The 26,637-nt window shown below is 43.5% G+C and overlaps 1 protein-coding gene across 2 annotated transcripts in view; it reads left to right on the top strand.

Moving 5' to 3' along the window:
* LAMB3 (laminin subunit beta 3) overlaps positions 1-26,637 on the top strand; it is a 111,932-nt gene that overhangs the window by 73,668 nt on the left and 11,627 nt on the right. For both annotated transcript variants that reach the window (XM_063955338.1, XM_063955337.1), the window contains 8 exons: positions 781-1,150; positions 2,205-2,365; positions 2,492-2,697; positions 3,021-3,224; positions 3,987-4,131; positions 20,882-21,089; positions 22,143-22,284; positions 25,018-25,194. In XM_063955338.1, coding sequence (XP_063811408.1) covers positions 781-1,150; positions 2,205-2,365; positions 2,492-2,697; positions 3,021-3,224; positions 3,987-4,131; positions 20,882-21,089; positions 22,143-22,284; positions 25,018-25,194 — 1,613 coding nt within the window. The remainder of the gene's footprint in view (positions 1-780; positions 1,151-2,204; positions 2,366-2,491; positions 2,698-3,020; positions 3,225-3,986; positions 4,132-20,881; positions 21,090-22,142; positions 22,285-25,017; positions 25,195-26,637) is intronic.

Here is a 26,637-nt window from a genome sequence, read left to right as displayed (position 1 = left end):
TCAGTACCAGCATCCTTACAACATACCTCACAGCACTCTGCCATACTTCTACTGATAGCATACTGGCAGGGTAAATTTTACCTCAGTACCAGCATCCTTACAACATACCTCACAGCACTCTGCCATACTTCTACTGATAGCATACTGGCAGGGTAAATTTTACCTCAGTACCAGCATCCTTACAACATACCTCACTGCACTCTGCCATACTTCTACTGATAGCATACTGGGGCTAATTCTGAGTTGGGCAGATCTCTTTGCACAGACACAAACAGAAAATTTTAGCATACAGCACATGTGCTTAAGTTAATTTTTTGCATATCTCTGATTCTGTGCGGGATGTAATGAAGTTCGAATTCAGCGGCCGTGTGGGATGCCAGCTGAACTACTTATTTTTAAAGGGGAAATCATTTACAAGGCTAACCCATGCCTTGTAAATGATTGCCTCTTTAAAAAAACGTCAGAGTTCTGCCAGTATCCTGCACGGCTGCTGAACTCGTACTTCATTACATTCAGGCCTCTATCTTAGCATAAGTCAGTAAATCATCAGCGGTTCCATGCAGGAACTGTCACTTTGCTTCCAACTCATAATTAGCCCCATTGTATCTAAGTACGCTACACATCAGCTTACATAGCGCCAGATGCAGAGCGTATGATGAGGTTGATTTGGATATATCAGCAAGCTACTGGAACCAAAATCAGCCAGCAATATCAGACATTTTCTTGGGCACTAATTGTACTGAATCTTGGAAATTTACATTTGTCCTTCTTACAATTCAGGATGCAATTGTGACTTCCAAGGAACACTTGAAAATGGCTGTGATAAAGCAACCGGGAAATGTTTGTGTCGGTCAGGATTTGTGGGTGCACGGTGTGACTCCTGCCAGAGAGGATACACTGACACATTCCCCAACTGCAGACCCTGCCACTCCTGTTTCCAGTTTTATGACCATGAGCTTACAGTTTTTGGTACTCAAATGCAAACACTGAGCAACGCTAGTGCTGGACAAGCAGGACAGTTTGATATTGACTTTGGACCGAAGATGGCCTCTGTTGAAACTGAACTGAAGCGTATCCAGATGTTGTCCAGTGAATCAAGCATCTCCGACAGTGAGATCCTACATATGGAAAACCAACTAGCAAAAATGAGGTAAAAATAAGCTGTGTGCAATTGTAGATGGAAATGGTTGAATCCATTTAGTAGCAGCTGGATTTATGGGATGTACATAAACATTTATCCTATATTAATAAATGTTGTGTTCTAAACATTCAATCTCTAAAGATGTCCATACCTAGTAAATATTTAATTGAACCCTTCCCACCTGCTTCCTGTAACTACAAGTAGCAGAATAGCAAGGGCAGGGGTCAATTTCTCAAGTTTCTTTCAATTTTTTAAATACTCACCCACCAGGGCCTTAGTAATGGATCAGTTTCCTGTCTGCTCCACTAATTAGAGCTGCTGATTGGCTGTCATCAACAGCCAGTCAGACAGTTGCTCATAACACCAATGCATCAGCAACTTGTCAATTCTTCTTGCCATGATACATTACAAAAGAGATGTACTGTATGGGTGAGTATTTCTGGAACTAGTGGTATGACATTTACTATTAAATACATATTATGTGTGGACATTTATTTCAGTTTGGTTGCTTCAGCAGCTTCGGTGCTCTTGGATGATGGCAGGGATTATTTTTTACCTATCGAAAAAGTGTTAAGAATATACATGTGTATCTGGCAGGGAGAAAAATTGTATGCAGAGATAAGTTATCTTCATTTTTGGAACTGCATTTTTTATTGATTATATTCTCAGATACTTGTTTGAGGAAAATCCCAACAATATAGTCCCAGAAACTGGGTCTATATTAACTTATTTTTGAATACTGGGTAGTTATTGTTATTCTTTTCCTGAAAGGCCGCACTTTTTATCTGTATGTTTAATTTCATAATTTTTATCTCAAATGCTTAATCAATTAATTCTGTACATCACAAGATTGCTGAACAGTCTGAAGTTTCTTGAACACCAACATTTTATGTTTTTTTTTTTCAAGGTAATAATTAGATGCTCAACTGCTCAGTGTATTTAATATACATGACCTTCCTTTGAATTCAAAGTACTAGTTATTGTGTAGATGCCTTACATTGCCAAGTGGGTGACTCTGCTTATAGAGAAGAGAAACAGAATATTTTCTTTCTTCTCTTTGCAGAAGTGACGTCAGGCAGCTGAATCCCGACCTGGCCGCTGTGGAAGGTTTAGGATCTCTTTCAGATGACTTAAATTCCTTGAGGGTCAATTTCAACAGTGTTAATGTGCTTTATCAGAGTAAAACAACTGAGCAAGGGAACAGCATTTCCACTGATGCCTCAGGTAAACTGGTATCCTGTGTGTTACTTACATGCTGTGCCATGTGTGTGCATTGTAGTGAATGAAACATACTTTTCACAGAGCATGAAGCGTTCTACATTGCATTTGAGTCCTGTGCTTTCGTCCTAGGTGTATTCAAGACTGTTAGTGCTGCATACCAGTCATCACTGGAGTCAACAGAAAGGGTGGCAGCAGCCGGGGCATCTGTATCCCAATCCAGGGACATTAGGAAAGGGGTAAATGGTCTTGAAGGGAAGACCCAAGAGGCAGTGTCTGACTTGGAGACACTGAAGGAGGAGCTGTCCTACCCAAATCTCACACCATCCATTAATAGGGTAATGTAACTTTTTCTTAATTCGGTTTAATATATACATATAAATATCTTTTTTTTTTTTTTTATGCATCATAAGAAAAATGGCAACAAAAATATGTCTCACCTACAGTATAATTCAAACGCCCCTCACTTACCTATAATGCCTTCAAACATGCTTCACCCTTGCATCTTCAACCTTACCTTGTGAGACGGTAATGGAAACCATTAAACCATCCATGGGACCTTTATGGTGCCATAAAAATAAAAGATAATAATAAAACAATACAGACTACAGTATGGGTACTAATAAATATAACCTCATGTTATCAACTTTTTGTATTATAGATCTGTGAGGGTATGAGAACAGATCCCTGTACCCCAGAAAATTGCCCTGGAATTATATGTCAAAGGAACAATGATACATTGTGCAAGGTGGGGTCACTATGCAGGGGAGCAATCCCTTTGTCCATGAATGCACTGAGGAACACACAGAAAACTGCCCAGGACCTCCGGGATCTCAACAGCCAACTGCTGAAGAACACACAGCTGGTACCTATCACACTGGATCATACTGTATATACATTTTCATTTTACCACTGCACAGTTTACTGAAGTTGAATCTAGCAATTGATTCTTGCATCGGGGTTTAAAGGAGAGACATATTTATTTTTATATACAACCTATAATCACCAGCTTTTACAACTTTAAGGGTCTATCAGTTGGGTCTTGCCGATAGCGTATATTTATTTACCTCGGGACTATTCCATATGTTGTATTCTCCAGGTTTTAGATCCTGGAGAAATGTTGAAATTCAACATGGTTATAGGCACAATATAGGACCTGCTGGTTGTATCAGCTATATTTAAAGCTCTGACGGCTACAAACCCAGAAAAGAAAGCGTCAGCCCAACAATAGGGACTATGAGGTAAGGGAGTGAGGCGTTACCAGCAGTGGGAAATCCATTGCATTCCCTATAAGATTGTCAGAAGTTACATCATCAGCATCATTTCTTACATCAAAACCTGTCCTTTTTAACCCAGTTGAACTTGTATATACCATTTAGCACAGTGTTTTGGTACATTTTGCATGTACAGTAAATGACTACTAATAATGTAAGCTTATTTATTAAACACAGGTATTTCTAAAATGTAAAAAAAAAAAGTAGGGCATTTTTAAAAAAGGCAAGTGGAGAAATATCCCATAACGTACATTGCTTATTTCTATGCCCCCATCTAACGAATTGCACACTAATTAATAGTTGTTAAATTGTCTATAATGGAAAAAAGAAATCCAGTCATATCTATTTAATAGATCCGAGAAGCAGAAAAAACAGCTAATCAGATTAAAGATTCTGCCCAGCATCTGACAGAACAAGTGACCAGGACCAGGAATCGCATGGAACAGGATATAGGAAGCACCCGACAGTTCATACAGCAAGTCAAAGACTTCTTGACAGGTGAGATATCTGTAAATCACTCAACATTTACACACATAGGCCTTACAGTAGATTACTATTATATACTGTTTTTATTAATAGCATTATCTGAATTACGTCAGATGCTAGCCCATAAATTGTATCCACCACTTGCACTACTCATATTGGGCCACCCATTTCATTGGATTTCAGCCAGCTAGCGAGAAGCTATTACTGAGCCGCTTTACACAGTGAGGTCACTAGCTACTACTGCCCACTGAATTGAAGAGATATGGTCATTGGGTCGACATCACTAAGGTCGACAATAATTAGGTCGACCACTATTGGTCGACATGCATTAGGTCGACATGGTCATTAGGTCGACATGTACTAGGTCGACAGTTCAAAAGGGCAACATGAGTTTTTTTTTTAAATCCACATGGACTACAATTGGGAACGGTAACATTGCCCGAAGCATGGCGAGCTAAGCGAGCCATGCGAGGGGACACGGTGCACTAATTGGGGTTACCCGTCACTTCACGAAGAAAACGACACCAAAAATATTTTTAAAAACTCATGTCGACCTTTTGACCTGTTGACCTAGTACATGTTGACCTAATGACCATGCCGACCTAGTGACCCTGCCGACCTAGTGCATGTCGACCAATAGTGGTCGACCTAATGTCTGTCGACCTAAGTTATGTCAACCCAACGACCCATAACCCAATTGAAAAAATAAAAGATTGAATTGTGACATACCTCCCAGCATTGAGGCAACAGGCACACAAATTGGAGAGCGGTATTGCGGCTGCGCATAGGCTTTCTGAGTCGCTAAACCACTCCTAAGCACCCTCCCCATAAAAAGACCTCTGCATTTCAGTGGACATACCTCCAAACATGTTCAGCAGTGAGAACAAATTCATTACTGTAAGGGCCTTGGGGGAAGCTTGGAAATTGGTACAATAGAGGGATATGTTCCGGTTCAGACACTGGACTTCATTCACATATTGCACTTGATGTGTAGAAAGTGTGCGCAGTGTGGAGAAAGAAAAATTAGCAGAGATGCACTGTGCAAAAAAAAATCCCATCACCTACCATTTTATTATCACACCTCGTGTTACATTTTTTCCCTCATAATGAGCGCATATGGGAATCTACCGGAAAATGCTAGATTATAGCACTTTGTATACAGACTCGGTCGCACACAGATATCAAAGTGTTACACATCATATTTACGTAATTAAGATGCACATTTTAAATGGAAAAGACTCTTGGTGTCTCTGAGTCGCCTGAGTGGGGCCATTTGCCACAACTAGAGCCTGTGTATGAAGACAAATCTGTACATTGGGTAAAGTGCGTTCCTCTTTGGAAGTGCAATTCGCACAAAATCCATCCCATTAAATGTATAGGATGAGACTCAATCTGCAACAGCAAAACAAAATAATAATTTTGGCCTGTGGATGAGGTCATGTATCCCCTCTGCAAAACAAGCATAGCCGGATTAAGGGAGGGGCGGCTGTCCCGGGGCCCCCCACATTGCACACCTCCCAGGTGTCCCACCCGCAGTCTGCAGTCTTCCACGAGCAGGATGGGGGGTGGTTTGGGGTCGATGCTCTAACACCACTACTTTGCATTGCAAAACAGCGCCCGAAACCTGGACCCCCACCTGCCTTTATCTGTCCTGACAACAACGAAACTGCTATTATGCTCTAGATCAGGCCTGGCCAACCTGTGGCTCTCCAGCTGTTGTGAAACTACACATCCCAGCATGCTCTGCCACAGTTTTAGCATTTCCTATTAACAAAATTGTAGAAGGGCATGCTGGGATGTGTAGTTTCACAACAGCTGGAGAGCCACAGGTTGGCCAGGCCTGCTCTAGATCAGTGGTTCTCACCTTCGGTCCTCAAGTACCCTCTCAACAGTTCATTTTTTCCAGGTCTCCTCACAGGATTGCAAGTGAAATAATTTGCTCCACCTGTGAGTTTTCTTAAAATGTGTCAGTGAGTAATGAATACACCTGTTCAACTGCTAGGTGACCTGGAGAAGATGAACTGTTGGGGGTACTTGAGGACCGAGATTGAGAACCACTGCTCTAAATTGTGCTCTACTTTGTAAAGTTCTGTATATTTGTGCTCCTCCTCCACACTTTGCAATGAATGCCCTCTCTCCCATTGGTAAAAAACTTCTACTCTTCCTAGAATGCCACCATCAATGCATGCAGTGTGACGGAAATCACAGTGCACTTGCACAATATAATGGCATCACCAATTATGCTGTGTAAATGAGGTCCATTATGTTTAGGAGACAGGTACATTTAACTGAGAAAACAGTTGCTGTAGTAGCCAGTGTTAGGGTGTGTACACACGGTGAGATTCGGACTTATCCGATTCTCACTGTGCGACGGGGGGCCGGGTCGGCACTTAGCCAGTATCGCAAGCACATAATGAGTGTGCTTGCGATCCTGGTTCTGTGCGATTTTGGCTAAGTGTCAATCCTGACTATCTCTTCTATAGAGATAGTCAGGATTGACTTGCCTGCACAGCCTATTTTTTCGGCCGATGCCGACCGCGCGGGGCCGCGCATCGGCATCGGATCAGGATCGCAAGGTGACTGTCACCTTGCGATCTGCACTATCTTTTCTTCCGATTCTGACTATATAGTCAGAATCGGAAGAAAAGATCTTACCGTGTGTACACACCTTTACAGAGATTAAAGTGTTGATGATAAAAGTACTTAATGAAAAATAATTACATTGCAATTTAAAATAATGTTTACAGAGCATTATCACAATATAAACAGTAAGTATCAGTGAATCATCCTAACAACCTAGGTACAATTTACTAATAAAAATTAAAAATAGATAATACAAAACATTTACTGGTAGGCTATTTTCAGTTCCAGACAGTGGCCCTCATTCCGAGTTGTTCGCTCAGTAATTTTCTTCGCATCGCAGCGATTTTCCGCTAACTGCGCATGCGCAATGTTCGCACTGCGACTGCGCCAAGTAAATTTGCTATGAAGATTGGTATTTTACTCACGGCATTACGAGGTTTTTTCTTCGTTCTGGAGATCGGAGTGTGATTGACAGGAAGTGGGTGTTTCTGGGCGGAAACTGGCCGTTTTATGGGAGTGTGTGAAAAAACGCTACCGTTTCTGGGAAAAACGAGTGGCTGGAGAAACGGAGGAGTGTCTGGGCGAACGCTGGGTGTGTTTGTGACGTCAAACCAGGAACGACAAGCACTGAACTGATCGCACTGGAAGAGTAAGTCTCGAGCTACTCAGAAACTGCACAGAGAAGTCTTTTCGCAATATTGCGAATCTTTCGTTCGCAATTTTGCTAAGCTAAGATTCACTCCCAGTAGGCGGCGGCTTAGCGTGTGCAATGCTGCTAAAAGCAGCTTGCGAGCGAACAACTCGGAATGAGGGCCAGTATTCCTCCGCACCTATGGCACTGCACTAATCAGACACTAGCAGTGCACTGGTTGTCTGAGTCCTACAGACATCATAATCTGTCGGACCCACGTGCTCCAGGTTCAGGTGCTGCCTGAGGAGAATCCTTAATCAGACCATATGTCTGAGCAACAAGCTGAGCTGATGAGTTTTTACAATGTCAGCTTATTATATTAATAACAGGACAGCATTTGTGGGATTACTTTGATCAAGATCTCTTCATAACAACAGGAGGCGCTTGGTAGTTACTACTTTCTCTAAATGATTTAGAGTAAAATAAATTGGTAACTCTGGCTCAGATTTAGGGTCACCATAATATCCCTTTAATCTGGGACACCTATGATTTACACAGGTTCTGTGGCTGGCTAAAACCACGTGAAATTCAGACTAGAGTTCAGCCAGCCACAGAACCTGTGTAAATCATAGGTGTCCCAGATTAAAGGGATATTATGGTCACCCTAGCTTAGATAATGCCCCCCTCCCACATCTCTAAAAGCCTTTATATCAGGCATGTCCAAACTGTGGCCCTCCAGCTGTTGAGAAACTACACATCCCAGCATGCCCTGACACAGCTTTAGCATTCTCTGACAGTAAAACTGTGTCAGGGCATGCTGGGATATGTAGTTTCACAACAGCTGGAGGGCCGCAGTTTGGAAATGCCTGCTTTATATGGTCTGATTGATGACAGCATGTGTTAAAACTATTCAGCCAACGGTCAAATAGTTGTAACATATGTGTGAGTTTGTAAGATACTGTGGGGGAGATGTATCAAACCTTGGAGAGACATAAAGTACTGTCATTCTCAAGAAAAGCCTGTAAAATAACAGGAGCTGACTGGTTGGCACTTAGGAGCATATGTACTAAGCAGGGGAGTAGGATCGAAAATATTCATGAGCTGCAAACTGCCAAGGACCACTACCGAGCCTGAAGCCCTTTTTTCTCATGTTTGGTATCTCGTTTTACAACAGTTGTAACAGTGATTGTAGATATGCAAAGACTCCCAATCCTATGTTATTTTTCATCAATGTTTCTGGGGTTGAACAACCCAGTTTCATTGTTTATTTTACTCTAAAAATGTATTTATACATTTGTAAATAATGAAAGTTACCAACCAACCATCTCCTAACTGTAATTTTTCAAGCCCAGCCTGTTATATGGCAGTTAATTGCTGATTGGCTGGTAATTTATCTTCCTCCACTTTATCTCCATCCAAGGCTTAGTAAATAGACCCCTAAGTACTAGCCAATCCACTCCCAACTGCCATGTTACAGGCTGGGTTTGAAAAATTACAGAGTCTGGTTGGTTGGTATGTTATCTCTCTCCAAGAGCCGGATGTAATGCGGTGCAAGTTTTTAGGAACATTCCAACCCGCACCCTCTCGCACTTTGAGAATGTGTGAGTTGGCACCGCAACTCGTAACTGTAATGCAGTGCGAGTTTTTAGTAAAAAAACTCTACCTGCAAGCGACGTCTGGCGAAAAAACAGACCAGAAACCTAGTGGTTTAACTCAAATAATGTAATGTGAGTTTCATTACATTGTGCGAGTTTGACAGAAGCATGCACAGAACAGTGAGATCTGTGCATGCTTCTGTCAGAAAAAGTAAGGAAATAGTTAAAAAGTAAAAAAACAAACAAATGTGCAGTTCCCCCCAAAAAGCATAACCAGCCCCGGGCTCTTTGAGCTGGTCCTGGTTGCAAAAATACAGGAAAAAAATTGACTAGAGTCCCCCCCATATTTTAAACACCAGCACTGGGCTCTTGGTCTGGTCCTTGTTCCAAAATATGGGGGGGGAAGATGTAGGGGTCCCCTGTATTTTTATAACCAGCACCGGGCTCCACTAGCCAAGGAGGTAATGCCGCAGTCGGGGACACTTTTATACAGGTCCCTGTGGCCGCAGCATCACCCCCACTACTAGCCAGACCTGGCCAGAGTTCCCTGGGGGAGTGGGGACCCCCCAATAAAGGGATCCTTGCCTCCAGACACCCAAGGCCCAGGGATGAAGCCTGGAGCGGTCCCCGCCATCCCTGGGCTGTGGGTGGTGGGCTGAAAGCCATTGTGTAAAATTAAAAATGTATATTGTCTTTTACCTGTGGAACTACAGGTCCCAGCAAGCATCCCCCACATGCTGGTACTTGGAGAACCACAAGTACCAGCATGCAGTGCATTAAAGGGCATGCTGGTACTTGTAGTTCCAGCTGTAAAATACATATACCAATAAAGACACGACACTCACACCGTGACAGTATAACTTTAATAAATCCAATTCTCACCTACTCCGGTGTAGATTGGTCCTCTTCAGTCCATGTAGGCAACCCGGGGGTTAAAAAATAAAAAAAACCGCAAAAAAACTGGTCCATTTAACTTAAGGGGATCCATGTGTACACATGGACCCCCTTTCCCCGAATGCCAGGACCCCTGGGGACCCCTCGTGACTCCTGTCACATGGGGACCTGCCAGCCAATCAGGGAGCGCCACGTCATAGCGCTCTCCTGATTGGCTGTGTGCGCCCGGCCTGCCAATCAAGCGGAGCGCATTGGCAATAATGGAGAAAGAAATCCCCATCATAGCCTTTGCTGGGAACCTGCGGTCTACCGCAGTCGGCAAGGTTAATTGAGGTCACCCCCAAGAGTGACCTCAATTAACCTTTTGCGGTCTGCGGTAGATCGCAGGTTCCCAGCATAGACAAATATGGGAATTTCTTCCTCCATTATTGCCTTGATTGGCGCTAAACTCACACATTTGTGCAAACTCGCACCGCATTACATTTGACCGATAGTGTTTAAAACTAGAGCTGAAAAACATCCTGCACTTTGTAAAAGGAGTTCTTCAGGATAGCATCCTCCTTAAATTGTCTGTTTAACTCCTTTTTATAGATTTATCAATTTACTGGGAACATTGCTTATGTGTCCCTAGAGAAAATATCATTTCTAAAAAGTGATAGCTCATATATTCCAGTTAGTATAGTATAATAGAATCTGTTATTCCAGTTCATCAGATTTTTGTGTATGTTGCCGCACTTGGTACATGTTATTTTGGGCCTACAGACTTATAACATGAAGTATAGTTATTGCCAAACTAATATGTTTTTGTGGCATATTAAAAAACAAAACAATTTGACGGAGTGGAGATCAGTGGTGTTCCAGGTATTACTGTCAGATCATATGATCTTCAAATGAGCTTTGATGCTCGTACTGGCAGCCTCTCCAGTACATTGTGATCCTACAGGACATTGTGTGAAGGGGAATTGGAAAGTAGAAGGGATTACATACAGTTTTAAATATGACAGTAAGAGGTAAAAATTAGTACTGACAATGTTATACTGTGTAGATCATCTAAGTTAGGTATTAATGGGAGTATATCTATATGCAATCCGGGGCTTCAAATATAATCTTAAACTGTACATTTTTCTCACTATACCCAACTAAGGAATTTGAAAACCTGGCACAAGCATATGCACATATGGGTGGCCTCACTTACAATGAGGCTCATTCAGGTGGGGTCGCAAAACGTCTATTGTACGCACTTCAGTCTATGGGGGTAATTCCAAGTTGATCGCAGCAGGACATTTTTTAGCAGTTGGGCAAAACCATGTGCACTGCAGGGGGGCAGATATAACATTTGCAGAGAGAGTTAGATTTGGGTGGGTTATTTTGTTTCTGTGCAGGGTAAATACTGGCTGCTTTGCTTTTACACTGCAATTTAGATTGCAGATTTAACTCACCACACCCAAATCTATCTCTCTCTGCACATGTTATATCTGCCTCCCCTGCAGTGCACATGGTTTTGCCCAACTGCTAAAAAATTTCCTGCTGCAATCAACTTGGAATTACCCCCTATCTTTTCTTACTGCACATGCGTCTGAGCTGCAGTGAGCAGGACCAGTAATTGAATTGCTATAGTGGTTGCAACGAAGAATTAGTTGCAAAATGAGTGACAGGAAGACAGCGTTTGGGATTGGTAGCTTGAAGTGGTCGGCTAAATGCAGGTGTGCCGTGCAAGTACAGATGGCATTTTTTGGGTGTGCATAAAATATCAGTTGCGATCTTACTTGCTACTGGAGAGCTTCCTGCGCCCCGGGAGAGCAGCTCAGCCTGCATGTACTCAGACTCTGCCACATGTTACGATTTGTGACAATGGTACCGATGTATCAGCAATCATATGATGTTGGATTGAAATGATGCAACAGCAGTGGGTATCCCTATGCTCGGGTTAGCTTCTGCCATATTCGCTTATATTCGCAATTGCGAACGGCAAAAGATAGCACTTACAGCAACAAGAACAACCACACCTGAATGAGCCTCAGTATGCATAATGTCTGAGATGCAGCACAAAGAACTGCTTGAGGGTGCAGTGTACCCTGATATGTGCCTCTAAATTATCATCACAACGCATGGATTGTTCAAAACATATGGCAGCGTTTGCAGATGTTTAATGGCCAATCAGAGTAGTTGGGGCAGTGAGGGTGTTAATTACAAAGTTCTGAGTAAAAGATAGGAGAGGGCATTTCTTACTGGGACAGACGGTGATTTACACTTCACAAAATTCTTGCACCCTCTCTCAGCTAGTAGACACTGGGTCTGCTATGCTTTTATGGAACACATTTTACTCATGCAAATTGCACTTTGGAGGATAAGTGAATTTTTAGGTGGACCATGCACAATGTATAACAAGTCTGCAAACACACAGAATTCATTCATGTACTAACGGCATTCCCAATGACTCTTCACTCTCACTATTCATTTAGCGTACACATTAAGCTGGACTGAGCATGATTTTATCAGAAAAAATAAGAATTTACTTACCGATAATTCTATTTCTCATAGTCCGTAGTGGATGCTGGGGACTCCGTCAGGACCATGGGGAATAGCGGCTCCGCAGGAGACAGGGCACAAAAGCAAGCTTTTAGGATCACATGGTGTGTACTGGCTCCTCCCCCTATGACCCTCCTCCAAGCCTCAGTTAGGTACTGTGCCCGGACGAGCGTACACAATAAGGAAGGATCTTGAATCCCGGGTAAGACTCATACCAGCCACACCAATCACACCGTACAACTTGTGATCTGAACCCAGTTAACAGTATGATAACACAGAAGTAGCCTCTAAAAAAAGATGGCTCACAACAATAATAACCCGATTTTTGTAACAATAACTATGTACAAGTATTGCAGACAATCCGCACTTGGGATGGGCGCCCAGCATCCACTACGGACTATGAGAAATAGAATTATCGGTAAGTAAATTCTTATTTTCTCTAACGTCCTAGTGGATGCTGGGGACTCCGTCAGGACCATGGGGATTATACCAAAGCTCCCAAACGGGCGGGAGAGTGCGGATGACTCTGCAGCACCGAATGAGAGAACTCCAAGTCCTCTTTAGCCAGAGTATCAAATTTGTAAAATTTTACAAACGTGTTCTCCCCTGACCACGTAGCTGCTCGGCAAAGTTGTAAAGCCGAGACCCCTCGGGCAGCCGCCCAAGATGAGCCCACCTTCCTTGTGGAGTGGGCTTTAACAGTTTTAGGCTGTGGCAGGCCTGCCACAGAATGTGCAAGTTGGATTGTGCTACAGATCCAACGAGCAATCGTCTGCTTAGACGCAGGAGCACCCATCTTGTTGGGTGCATACAAGATAAACAACGAGTCAGATTTTCTGACTCCAGCTGTCCTTGAAATATATATTTTCAATGCTCTGACAACGTCCAGTAACTTGGAGTCCTCCAAGTCGCTAGTAGCCGCAGGCACCACAATAGGCTGGTTCAAGTGAAAAGCCGAAACCACCTTAGGGAGAAAATGAGGACGTGTCCGCAGTTCTGCCCTGTCCGAATGGAAAATCAGATATGGGCTTTTGTACGATAAAGCCGCCAACTCTGAAACTCTCCTGGCTGAAGCCAGGGCCAGTAGCATGGTTACTTTCCATGTAAGATACTTCAAATCTACCGATTTGAGAGGCTCAAACCAATGAGATTTGAGAAAATCCAAAACTACGTTTAGATCCCACGGTGCCACTGTAGGCACAATTGGGGGCTGTATATGTAGTACACCCTTGACAAAAGTTTGTACTTCAGGCACTGAAGCCAATTCTTTCTGGAAGAAAATTGATAAGGCCGAAATTTGAACTTTAATAGACCCCAATTTTAGGCCCATAGACAATCCTGCCTGCAGGAAATGTAGGAATCGACCCAATTGAAATTCTTCCGTTGGGGCCTTCTTGGCTTCACACCACGCAACATATTTTCTCCAAATGCGGTGATAATGTTGTGCGGTCACTTCCTTCCTAGCTTTAATCAAGGTAGGAATAACTTCCTCTGGAATGCCCTTTTCTTTTAGAATCCGGCGTTCAACCGCCATGCCGTCAAACGCAGTCGCGGTAAGTCTTGGAACATACAAGGTCCCTGCTGAAGCAGATCCCTTCTTAGAGGTAGAGGCCACGGATCTTCCGTGAGCATCTCTTGAAGTTCCGGGTACCAAGTTCTTCTTGGCCAATCCGGAGCCACTAGTATTGTTCTTACTCCCCTTTTCCGTATAATTCTCAGTACCTTTGGTATGAGAGGCAGAGGAGGGAACACATACACTGACTGGTACACCCACGGTGTTACCAGAGCGTCCACAGCTATTGCCTGAGGGTCTCTTGACCTGGCGCAATATCTGTCCAGTTTTTTGTTGAGGCGAGACGCCATCATGTCCACCTTTGGTTTTTCCCAATGGATCACAATCATGTGGAAAACTTCCGGATGAAGTCCCCACTCTCCCGGGTAAAGGTCGTGTCTGCTGAGGAAGTCTGCTTCCCAGTTGTCCACTCCCGGGATGAACACTGCTGACAGTGCTATGACATGATTTTCCGCCCAGCGAAGAATCCTTGCAGCTTCTGTCATTGCTCTTCTGCTTCTCGTGCCGCCTTGTCTGTTTACGTGGGCGACTGCCGTGATGTTGTCCGACTGGATCAACACCGGCTGACCCTGAAGCAGCGGTTTCGCCAGGCTTAGAGCATTGTAGATCGCTCTTAGCTCCAGTATATTTATGTGAAGAGACTTCTCCAGGTTTGACCATACACCCTGGAAGTTTCTTCCCTGTGTGACTGCTCCCCAGCCTCGTAGGCTGGCATCCGTAGTCACCAGGACCCAGTCCTGTATGCCGAACCTGCGGCCCTCTAACAGATGGGCACTCTGCAACCACCACAGGAGAGACAACCTTGTTCTTGGTGACAGTGTTATCCGCTGATGCATGTGCAGATGCGATCCGGACCATTTGTCCAGCAGATCCCACTGAAATATTCGTGCGTGGAATCTGCCGAATGGAATTGCTTCGTAAGAAGCCACCATCTTTCCCAGGACTCTTGTGCATTGATGTACTGACACATTTCCTGGTTTTAGGAGGTTCCTGACAAGTTCGGATAACTCCCTCGCTTTCTCCTCCGGGAGAAACACCTTTTTCTGAACAGTGTCCAGAATCACTCCCAGGAACAGCAGACGTGTTGTCGGTGTCAATTGTGTTGTTGAAGCACTACTTGGGTTAGTGCTACCCCGACTTCCAGCTGTTCTCTGGACCTTGCCCTTATCAGGAGATCGTCCAAGTAAGGGATAATTAATACGCCTTTTCTTCGTAGAAGAACCATCATTTCGGTCATTACCTTGGTAAAGACCCGAGGTACCGTGGACAAACCAAACGACAGCGTTTGAAACTGATAATTACAGTCTTGTATGACGAAGCTGAGATACCATTGGTGTGAGGGGTAAATTGGGACATGCAGATAAGCATCTTTTATGTCCAGGGGCACCATGAAGTCCCCTTCTTCCAGATTCGCTATCACTGCTCTTAGTGACTCCATCTTGAACTTGAATTTCTGTATGTACAGGTTCAAGGATTTCAGATTTAGAATAGGTCTTACCGAACCGTCCGGCTTCGGTACCACAAATAGTGTGGAATAATACCCCTTTCCCTGTTGTAGGAGGGGTACCTTGATTATCACCTGCTGAGAATACAGCTTGTGAATGGCTTCCAATACCGTCGCCCTTTCTAAGGGAGGCGTTGGTAAAGCAGACTTTAGGAACCGGCGAGGGGGAGACCTTTCGAATTCCAACATGTAACCCTGAGATACTATCTGCAGGATCCACGGGTCCACCTGTGAGCGTGCCCACTGATTGCTGAAAATCTTTAGTCGACCCCCCACCGCTCCTGAGTCCGCTAGTAAAGCCCCAGCGTCATGCTGATGGCTTTGTAGAACCCGGGGCGGGCTTCTGTTCCTGGGCAGGGGCTGCTTGCTGCCCTCTCTTACCCTTTCCTCTGCCTCGGGGCAGATAAGACTGTCCTTTTGCCCGCTTGTTTTTATAGGAGCGAAAGGACTGCGGCTGAAAAGACGGTGTCTTTTTCTGTTGGGAGGGAGTCTGAGGTAAAAAAGTGGATTTGCCGGCAGTTGCCGTGGCCACCAGATCCGATAGACCGACCCCAAATAATTCCTCTCCTTTATATGGCAATACTTCCATATGCCTTTTGGAATCCGCATCACCTGACCACTGTCGCGTCCATAAACTTCTTCTGGCAGATATGGACATCGCATTTACTCTCGATGCCAGAGTGCAAATATCCCTCTGAGCATCTCGCATATAAAGAAACGCATCCTTTAATTGCTCTAAAGTCAATAAAATACTGTCCCTATCCAGGGTATCAATATTTTCAGTCAGGGAATCCAACCACACTACCCCAGCACTGCACATCCAGGCTGAGGCTATTGCTGGTCGGAGTATAACACCAGTATGTGTGTATATACTCTTCAGTGTAGTTTCCAGCCTCCTATCTGCTGGATCCTTGAGGGCAGCCGTATCAGGAGACGGCAACGCCACTTGTTTTGATAAAACGTGTGAGCGCTTTATCCACCCTAGGGGGTGTTTCCCAGCGTGCCCTAACCTCTGGTGGGAAAGGGTATAATGCCAATAACTTCTTTGAAATTAGCAGTTTTCTATCGGGGTTAACCCACGCTTCATCACACACGTCATTCAATTCCTCTGATTCTGGAAAAGCTACAGGTAGTTTTTTCACCCCCCACATAATACCCCTTTTTGAGGTACCTGCAGTATCAGAGATCTGCAAAGCCTCCTTCATTGCCGTGATCATATAACGTGTGGCCCTATTGGAAAATACGTTTGTTTCTTCACCGTCGACACTAGATTCATCTGTGTCGGTACCTGTGTCGACTGACTGAGGTAAGGGACGTTTTACAGCCCCTGACGGTGTCTGAGACGCCTGAGCAGGTACCAACTGGTTTTCCGGCCGTCTCATTTCGTCAACTGACTTTTGTAATGTACTAACATTATCACGTAATTCCATAATTAAAGCCATCCATTCCGGTGTCGACTCCCTAGGGGGTGACATCACCATTACCGGCAATTGCTCCGCCTCCATACAAACATCGTCCTCATACATGTCGACACACACGTACCGACACACAGCAGACACACAGGGAATGCTCTTATCGAAGACAGGACCCCACTAGCCCTTTGGGGAGACAGAGGGAGAGTTTGCCAGCACACACCAAAAGCGCTATAAAATGTATATAAACAACCCTAAAAGGTGTTGTTTCTGTTATATGCGCTTTAAATATATAAATATCGCCAAAATATGCCCCCCTTCTCTTTGTTACCCTGTTTCTGTAGTGCAGTGCAGGGGAGAGTCCTGGGAGCCTTCCTCACAGCGGAGCTGAGCAGGAAAATGGCGCTGTGTGCTGAGGAGAATAAGCCCCGCCCCCTTTTCGGCTGGCTTTTCTCCCGGGTTTTGAGATATCTGGCCTGGGTTAAATACATACATATAGCCTCAATGGCTATATGTGATGTATTCTTTGCAATAAAAGGTATTAAATATTGCTGCCCAGGGCGCCCCCAGCAGCGCCCTGCACCCTCCGTGACCGTTCAGTGTGAAGTGTGTAGCAACAATGGCGCACAGCTGCAGTGCTGTGCGCTACCTTCATGAAGGCTGAAGAGCCTTCTGCCGCCTGTTTCCGGACCCACGATCTTCAGCATCTGTAAGGGGGATCGGCGGCGCGGCTCCGGGACGAACCCCAGGGTGACCTGTGTTCCGACTCCCTCTGGAGCTATGTCCAGTAGCCTAAGACTCCAATCCATCCTGCACGCAGGTGAGTTGAAAATCTCTCCCCTAAGTCCCTCGATGCAGTGAGCCTGTTGCCAGCAGGACTCACTGAAAATAAAAAACCTAAAAACTTTTTCTAAGCAGCTCTTTAGGAGAGCCACCTAGATTGCACCCTGCTCGGACGGGCACAAAAACCTAACTGAGGCTTGGAGGAGGGTCATAGGGGGAGGAGCCAGTACACACCATGTGATCCTAAAAGCTTGCTTTTGTGCCCTGTCTCCTGCGGAGCCGCTATTCCCCATGGTCCTGACGGAGTCCCCAGCATCCACTAGGACGTTAGAGAAATAGTTGGAACGAAAGAAAGGATGTTCCTGAAACTGCAGACAGCTTGCCTTTAGTGACCTGTTTCCTGTTACATCATGTGCATTATCAGATACATTTAGAATTCTACAAGGTTAACCACAGTTTGTTTATAATAGTAGATATTCCTAAAAACTAGGATGTGTATAAGCTATTACCTAAGTGTAAAGCATATAAATTGTTGTGTTTGTATTTGTGCAAATAGTAGTATATAGTGAGTATAGCATACTTGCCTACCTGACCCACTCCATGAGGGAGAAAATGCTCTGTTCCTGGACTTTCCTGGTAATGTATGATTGCCATCACCTGTGGTGAACTAGTTAATTGATAAGAAAGGTGTTTCACCACAGGTGATGGCAATCATACATTACCAGGAAAGTCCAGGAACAGAGCATTTTCTCCCTCATGGAGAGGGTCAGGTAGGCAAGTATGGAGTATAGTAGATAATCAATATTACATTTGTGAGTGCCAGGGGCATTTTAAGAGAGGAGGGGACCCACGTGCAGCCTCAGTTAACGCCCCCCTCCTCTCCGGCAGCTAGTAGACTCTGGCATAATGCCAGAGTCTACTGCGCATGTGCAGGTCTTCGGGAACATGGCGCCTGCGCCTTCTTCCCGGGGACAACTCCAGTACACATGGAAATCACTCAGAAATCGCGGGACTCCGGAGGGGTAAGCAGAGCCGGCCTTAGCTATAGGCAGGCTAGGCATTTGCCTAGGGCATCCAAGCATGTTTAGGGTCGTCCAAGCATGTCCCTACAGTATCTCATGTTGAGAGGGACAGTCTGCAAACTATCTGTTACTTTCTAAATGTATTCAATCAGTACTTGTATACACTGCTGTTTACATTTGTCAAATAGAATGCAGACAGTCCCATGAACTCCATCCGACATGCTTGAATCCCCCTGACTTGTGAGAACTCAGACAGCAGAATCCCAGTAACTGCAATTCCTGGACCTGTGACATTTTCACTGACTATATAAGGTTATTACTGGATGGCTCCTTATGATACCACATGTGTACTATTTTGGAAGACTGCTCTACATAAATCTGACATTGCCTATACTGCTTGTACACATGGAGGAGGGGGACCCTGCTATCTTGTGTCCCTGATCCCTGTGCAAACCCCAGGTGTCTGCAGGGATATAACATGGGCAGTGTTCTCCCTACACTTTATTTCTCAGTCAGTCCATGACGTAAAATTCCCCTGTCATCCAGCACTGTAACGTGGTCAGTAAGTTGTGTTGCACTATTTCTATATGAAACGTCAGTGCAGCATGACTTTCAGACGCGTCAGACTGGAGAGCAGAGCATATTGCTCCCACAGTATAAAATAAAGGGCATGCAGTTGCCGGGAGTAACAGACACCAGCAAACACACTGAACAGTAAAGAGAATGGACAGTTGCTACATGTTTGATACTGGTCTTTTTGTATAACCAGCCAGTATGGCAGTATCTGGACTTTGTTGCCATCTGTGTCCAACCAGCAAGCTAAAATAAAGGATGAGGCTTGCAAAGGACGGCATACCCTGTGAGGTCACATCCCTTGTACGGGTGCCCTTTTAACAGGTGCGAACGCAAGCACTCACCCATCCTGCCACCCCCATCTCACAAAATGCAGTCACGGATCTAGGGAGCCTCATGGGCGCACACACTGACTGCAAGCACACCAGCAAGCAAAAGTAAGTTTTATAAAAAGAAAAAGCTACTAGTGCTACTAATGTGGGGCATACTGTATGTGTAAGGTGCATTATTGTGTGGAATTATGTGTATTATCACTATTATGGGCATTACTGTGTGGCATTATGCAGGGTTGAACTGGCCCACAGGAACACAAGGTAACCCCTCGGTGGGCCCCACTGCCTGAGTGTAGCTGGGTCAGATGCAGAACTAGCGGCGGTGCTAGGGGGCACCAGCCAAAATTTTGCCTAGGGCATTAAATTGGCTAGGACTGGCTCTGGGGGTAAGTATACTATATGGGTGCTTTGTGGACCCCCCGGACCTAGGGGCCTGTGTGCACCACACACACTACACCCATTATAGAAACGTCTATGGTGAGTACTGTACTTTGCATAGTTTCAGATTGTTCTTCTGACAAGCTGTAAAGAAAACTTAGGGTAAGGTGCTTCCTTTGAATTATGCTGATAATTCTAAATCAGAAATATTCCTTACATTGTATGATTATGAGTACTTCAGTAAACCAGCAGACAAGGAGCTGAATAAAAGTGAAAAAGTTAAATAAATAATCCACTACTTTATAATAATGGTCACACTAACCTCGTTTTGGCCCAAAGCACAGTTTGGAGTGAAATAAACAACTGTATAAGAATTAAAAGCTTAAACATTTTGAAATGGTGCTGATGGGATATATTTTAAAATGACTCTGTGTCAGGCTTGAAAACGGGGACATTTTTAACTAAAGGAATTTTTTTTAGAATTTTTTGTCGAATAGTTCTAGGGATAAAAGTAAAACACACATTTACTAACATTAAAAAATTAATTAAAAATCATCTGTTACTACAGTAAATGTGTTTTTCAGCCCCTGAAACCCAACATCATATGAGAGCAATTTTCACGGATTTGGTAAAAATGTATGTAAATCGAACTTTAGTAAATAAGCCCCCAGTAGTGTGGTTTTTCAAGGTAGAAAACATAACAGGAAGTGATCAGTATTCTTTTCCATTCAACTATTAATTAAAATGTTGCAGTATTACATAATATAACAATTTCAAAATAATCAAGCAACAAGAAACGGTGGTTGGGAAAGCTGTTGGTATTATTTACACAAAGAACCTGGTATTGTATAATATGTATCACTGTAATAACAACCTTTACTCCTAGTCCTCGTCATTTTCTTTCCATATTTAAAACTTATGGGTGATACAATATTGAATGTTTCTGTTCCCAGAGCCATCAACTGATCCTGCCACTATCCAAGAGGTCAGCGAGTATGTTTTGTCCCTAAAACTACCTGTTGATGCCTCCTCTCTCCAGAGGAAGATGAATGAAATTCGCAGTATCGCAGCAAAGTTGCCAAATGTGGATGTGGTATTGTCCCAGACAAAAGAGGATATTGCCAGAGCAAAAAAATTGCAGAGTGAGGCGGAGGAAGCCAGGTATGTATTATATCCTGGTCATAGGACATATAATGGAAATATAAGCCAGGGTATTATTATTATTATTATTATTATTATTATTAATAATAATAACAAAAATAATGTTTATTTTTATTTGTCACCATTTTATTGTAGCAATTGTTTTAACTATTGGACAATGTAAAAAGAGGTGCTTTAGATGATGGGTTAGTATCAAATAATACAACTATGCTTGATAAAGCTGCAATATACTCCAGCTAACTCTCATATATTAGCTTTATTTTTACCATAGGAGATTATACTGTACTTTAAATAGGAATGATAGTGTGCCTCTGCGGTCGTCATGACAATTGTAGCATGCTGCATTGTGACACTATTTATGTTATTCCACATATTAAATCATGTATATACTTTTATGGGATGCAGTTAATATACCGGCTGTCGGGATTCCGGTGTTCGGCTTGCTTGCTGTATATCTCATATCACTGCTGTATGGTGGTCATTCCGAGTTGATCGCAGCAGCAATTTTGTTAGCAGTTGGGAAAAACCATGGGGGTAATTCTGAGTTGATCGCAGCAGGAATTTTGTTAGCAGTTGGGCAAAACCATGTGCACTGCAGGGGAGGCAGATATAACATGTGCAGAGAGAGTTAGATTTGGGTGGGTTATTTTGTTTCTGTGCAGGGTAAATACTGGCTGCTTTATTTTTACACTGCAATTTAGATTGCAGATTGAACACACCACACCCAAATCTAACTCTCTCTGCACGTTATATCTGCCTCCCCTACCACCACTGGAATACAGGTGAGGTAGGTGATTCCCCCTCTGTGGGTGTCCACGACACCCATAGAGGGAGAATAGAACCTGTGGCGAGCTAAGCTCACCACCGAGCCCGCAAGGGGCTTCGCTGAACTCGTCCCCCTGCCGGCATTCTAATGACTGGGATCCCGACGTCGGTATAATGACCGCCAGGATCCCGGTCGCCAGGGTCACATACTGATCCCGTATATGCATCTGTGATATAAGAGTTGTGAATAAATACTTCTGAAATTCTCTTTTCATTTCTATCCTTTAGCAAGAAAGCTAAAGATGTTGAAGATAATGTTGATGGCGTGGTAGAGAATATAAGACAAGCAAAGAAAGCCCTCCAGGAGGCTGAGGACAAAATCCGTGGGTCAAGCTCATCTTTGCAGCAAGTCCAGGATCGTATGCAAGAGGTGAGACACAGGAAAAAACAGACAATAACTAGGAACACTGTGGACCCTGGGCATGCTGTAATAATGATAACCTCTTCCCCTTTTTACTGTGCTCTCTTCCTTATCAAACATTAATGGACAAGTCATTCATTTCCCGGATGACAGGTGTGCTGACTGTCTTAGTTTACTCTCTTTAATCACAAGCAAGATCTAACAATTACATTCTATATAACATAACGAGGACCATTATAAACCATCCAAAGGGCTAATACTCAGCACAAATACACTATTGCAACATCATGCACCTACTTTTAGGCATTGGCATCCAGTATGATGGAAGGATGTGTGGCGTCTGTGGGATGCAAACATGATTGCGCATCATTTGTTGGCAGGAAATATCAGGGATCTTGCAAAACACTGAAATAGATGCATGAGTGTGACTACTTTTGCACCAGCAAGCAAAAAGATATTTCATTTGGCAGTAGAAAAGAATTTCATTGGGCCAGATTCAATTATAGCTGCAGTAATTTACCATGTGGGAAAATGGGTGGTAGCCTTCCGGCTTTTACACCAGAGGCTATTCAATTACAGACCCTTTTTCTTGCATGCTAAATTTTACACTAATGCCTGGTTACCCATAGCTTCGGATACCCACGATAAGTGCACTTACAGTGGATTTCTGTTCAAACCTCCTTCAGACTCAAACAAAAATATGCATTAAATGCTGCTTGCAGCCTTATCACAAGTTGGCAAGGGCTGTAATTGAATAGCCCCAGCAGACCAATTTGTCGGCAGTAAATTACTTGGGCTAATAAATTCCGGCACAAAGCGGTGAAAGAGGGAACAATTCAAGAAACATTTCCCACCTACGGTTACACTTTTATGGAATACTGAATTTTGGTACATGTGATGTAGCCGTGATATCACCTCACTCTCATGCTGTTTTGTAGCCAATATATGAATCTATACTGAATATTTTAGGAGAAACATTAGCATTTACATAAATAAAGACAGCGATGTAAAAGTGTAAGTATTTTGGACTCTCCTAAACTTATCTTTTGATCTTTTAACCAATAATGATTTTGTTTGTATCCAGAAACCCACAAAGCTATCCCCAGGCTGATATTCCTGGGCAGTAAAGTAAATGAACTACAGTAGATAATAGTAGAGGCATTACACTGCTGTACTTTTTAAGGTTTATAAGTGACTCTTCTGAGAAGATTTATTGGGTGTGGTCGGGTTGTAGCTATCATTTTATAGAATGTACTAGATCATTTCTAACTAGAATCTGATTAGTTGCTATGGGACTACACCTCTGCTTGTCCTTTTTCGAAAATGCTTAAAATTCTCCCTCTTGATGTTGCTAAACATTTACATTACGTCTTTTTACATTTTTTTATGCACCAAATGTATGCGACAACCAGTGTTACCTGTTATTCTTGTTGTTCTTGATCACTTGACATGGGACATATTTAATAAGTGCCCAGGGCTATTCAATTGCAGTAGGCGGTAAGCCTGGAGACTGCACTTAAAGAGTTTTTGCCCTCCTGAGGTGCAAACAGAAATCAGCATTAAGTAGGGCTTTTTGCCCTTACTGTGGCTGCCATGACCATGTTAACTCATACTGTAGCACCAGGCGCTTAACCCGGTACCTGTGAGTTAATGCGCGTTAACCATGGGTTTACCATGGGAGGAAATGGGCTTAAAATTTTATAGCTCTGCGTGTTAAAGCTCAAGGATATCTTCCCCCTATAAGCCCTGCCCCTTAATCTGACAGAAAAATGCTCCAATGTAAATGGATATATGCCATTTAGCTTTAGAGCTAATACACGTGTGTACAAAGGCAAATTGCACTGTTACATTTCATATGATATCAATTTATAGTATTCATACAGTTGTGTCTGTTGTTTTTATATACTTGAATGATGTAGCCTGCAGATGAAGTCTAATTTATTTTATTATAAATAGTTTAGTGACCTCTTAATTGTACGTGATAAAGATAGTTTGGACCTGTCTGTGACCATAGGCTATTGCCGATACTTAAGGGTGCAAATCTGTGCTAAAATCAGAGCCCCCTTCAGAATTTACTATCATTGTCGATCTGGAAATAGGCAGAACAAAATGAGTTGCTGATGGGCTGCCATCAGAAATTGTGGGGCCCGGGACTGACTTTGCAGACTGGGCCCCTCCGCGCCCCCAAAAAAGATTCTGCCACACCGCTCCAACCCTATAAGATGTCATACAGTGTTACGTTGCATATAGGTGGAGCATTGCGGACCTACAGGAATGGTTCACAGAAAGCTTATGCATAGAGAAGGCTTGTTTTAAGAAGTCCTCTCCGGGCATCAGCCTGCTGTTGCTCCACAGCCTGGTGCAGCTCTCCAGGTATTAGCGGTAGGAGCCATGGGTGGGCCCCCCTCTCTGAAAGGGCTCGGGACACCAGTTCCCACAGTCCCCCCCCCTGATGGCTGCCCTGTTTTGAGCAATGCTCAGAATGCATTCATGTTTGCAGCCTGTCATTTTTCCACAACTTTGCAACTAAGGGGAGTATGTCAGGTATTACAGTGTAGGGTACCACGGAAATAGGGACTAGCAGAAATATTTAAGACATTTTTAGCTGTCTATTATAACAATACTGAACAACTAAAAATCACACATTTTACAATTTTTGAACTATTGATTAAGTATTATCTATGGGGCAGTTTATGTGCTACTGTACTGCACCAAATTGATCAGAATGAATTAAATTTGCAGATAGAGCAAGTTCTGGTCCCTGCAGAGAGTGGACTGACAGACATGCGGGCTCAGCTTCAGGATTTTACACAGCGTGTAGAGAAGCTGCGAGAGAGAACTGCGGAAAGCCTACGGCAGGCTGGCCAGGCCAAGCAGGCAGCGGAGGGAGCACATGGAAAGGCTATGGATGCACAGCAGGTACTGGCTTTATGTATTCTATGAATGGCCTTGCACAATTCAGTTACATGCATTCAAGAAAATCTAAAACAATCTATGTTTGTTTTCCATCATTTCCTTTTGTTTATTGTTTATTATCTTAATGCTTTTCCTCAGATATATAAAACCTACAGTACAGTGTAGTAAGAAAGAGCAGTAGGAGAGACTGCTGGATTATAGAGCCTAATTCAGACCTGATCGCAACAGCAAACATTTTCTCTAATGGGCAAAACCATGTTCTCTAATGGGCAAAACCAGGTGGGGCATATGTAACATGTGCAGAGAGAGTTAGATTTGGGTGGGGTGTGTTCAAATTGAAATCTAAATTGCTGTGTAAAAATAAAGCAACCAGTTTTTCATACCCTCCAACATGACCCATTCCATTAGGTACAAAATGCTATTCTTTGCCAGTGGCAGTTACAGAGGTGGGGCTGTAGCACAGTCCAAAATTCAAATAGGGGATCCACACCAACTGCCACCCCACACATCACCAGTCAGTACTCAATGGCAGTTGGTGTGGCTCCCCTATTTGAATTTTGGACTGCGCTGCAGCCCAACCTCTGTAACTGCCACTGGCAAGGAAGACCAGGAACAGAGCATTTTGGACCTAATGTTGGAGGGTATGGTTTTTACCCTGCACAGAAACAATATAACCCACCCAAATATAACTCTCTCTGCACATGTTATATCTACACCACCTGCAGTACACATGGTATTGCCCATTAGAGAAAGATTTTCCTTTTGCGATCAGGTCTGAATTAGGCCCATAGTTGCTAAATGTGTAACAGAATAGTGAAAGCTAATCAACCATCCTACAAACTTCTATTTATTTATTTAATAACAGTTTCTTATATAGCACAGCATGTTCCGTTGCGCTTTACAGTTAGAACAGCAGTAATAGAACAAAACTGGGTAAAAACAGACAGACATAAAGGAAGGAGGGCCGGGCTCGCAGGCTTACAATCTATAGGGAAATAGGCATTGATACACAAGGATAGATGCTACATATTGCATAATGGTCCACCAGATTGCTAGGTTCTTAAAGGGTTGTATGATATGACCACCCAGCAATGTTGGCCAAGGGTCAGGAGGGTGTGAGAGTAAAAAAAGACAAGATATGTGAGGTTATGTGTACTGTACAGAGAGGATGTAATTAGATAAGGAAGCACTAAACGTTATGTGGGTGAGTCTGGAATTTGATAGGCTTGTCTGAAGAGGTGAGTTTTCAAGGAACGTTTAAAGGTTTGGAGACTAGAGGTGAGTCTTATTGTGCATGGGAGGGCATTCCACAGGGGATCCATTCTGAAGATCGACAGTGCCCAGGTCGACAATGTTTAGGTCGACCACTATAGGTCGACAGTCACTAGGTCGACATGTTTTCAAGGTCGACCGGGATTCTAGGTCGCCAGGTCAAAAGGTCGACAT

The sequence above is a fragment of the Pseudophryne corroboree genome, chromosome 2 (assembly GCF_028390025.1).
Source record: "Pseudophryne corroboree isolate aPseCor3 chromosome 2, aPseCor3.hap2, whole genome shotgun sequence".
NCBI classification, from domain to species: Eukaryota; Metazoa; Chordata; class Amphibia; order Anura; family Myobatrachidae; genus Pseudophryne; species Pseudophryne corroboree.
This window is presented reverse-complemented; position numbering and strand designations above follow the sequence as displayed.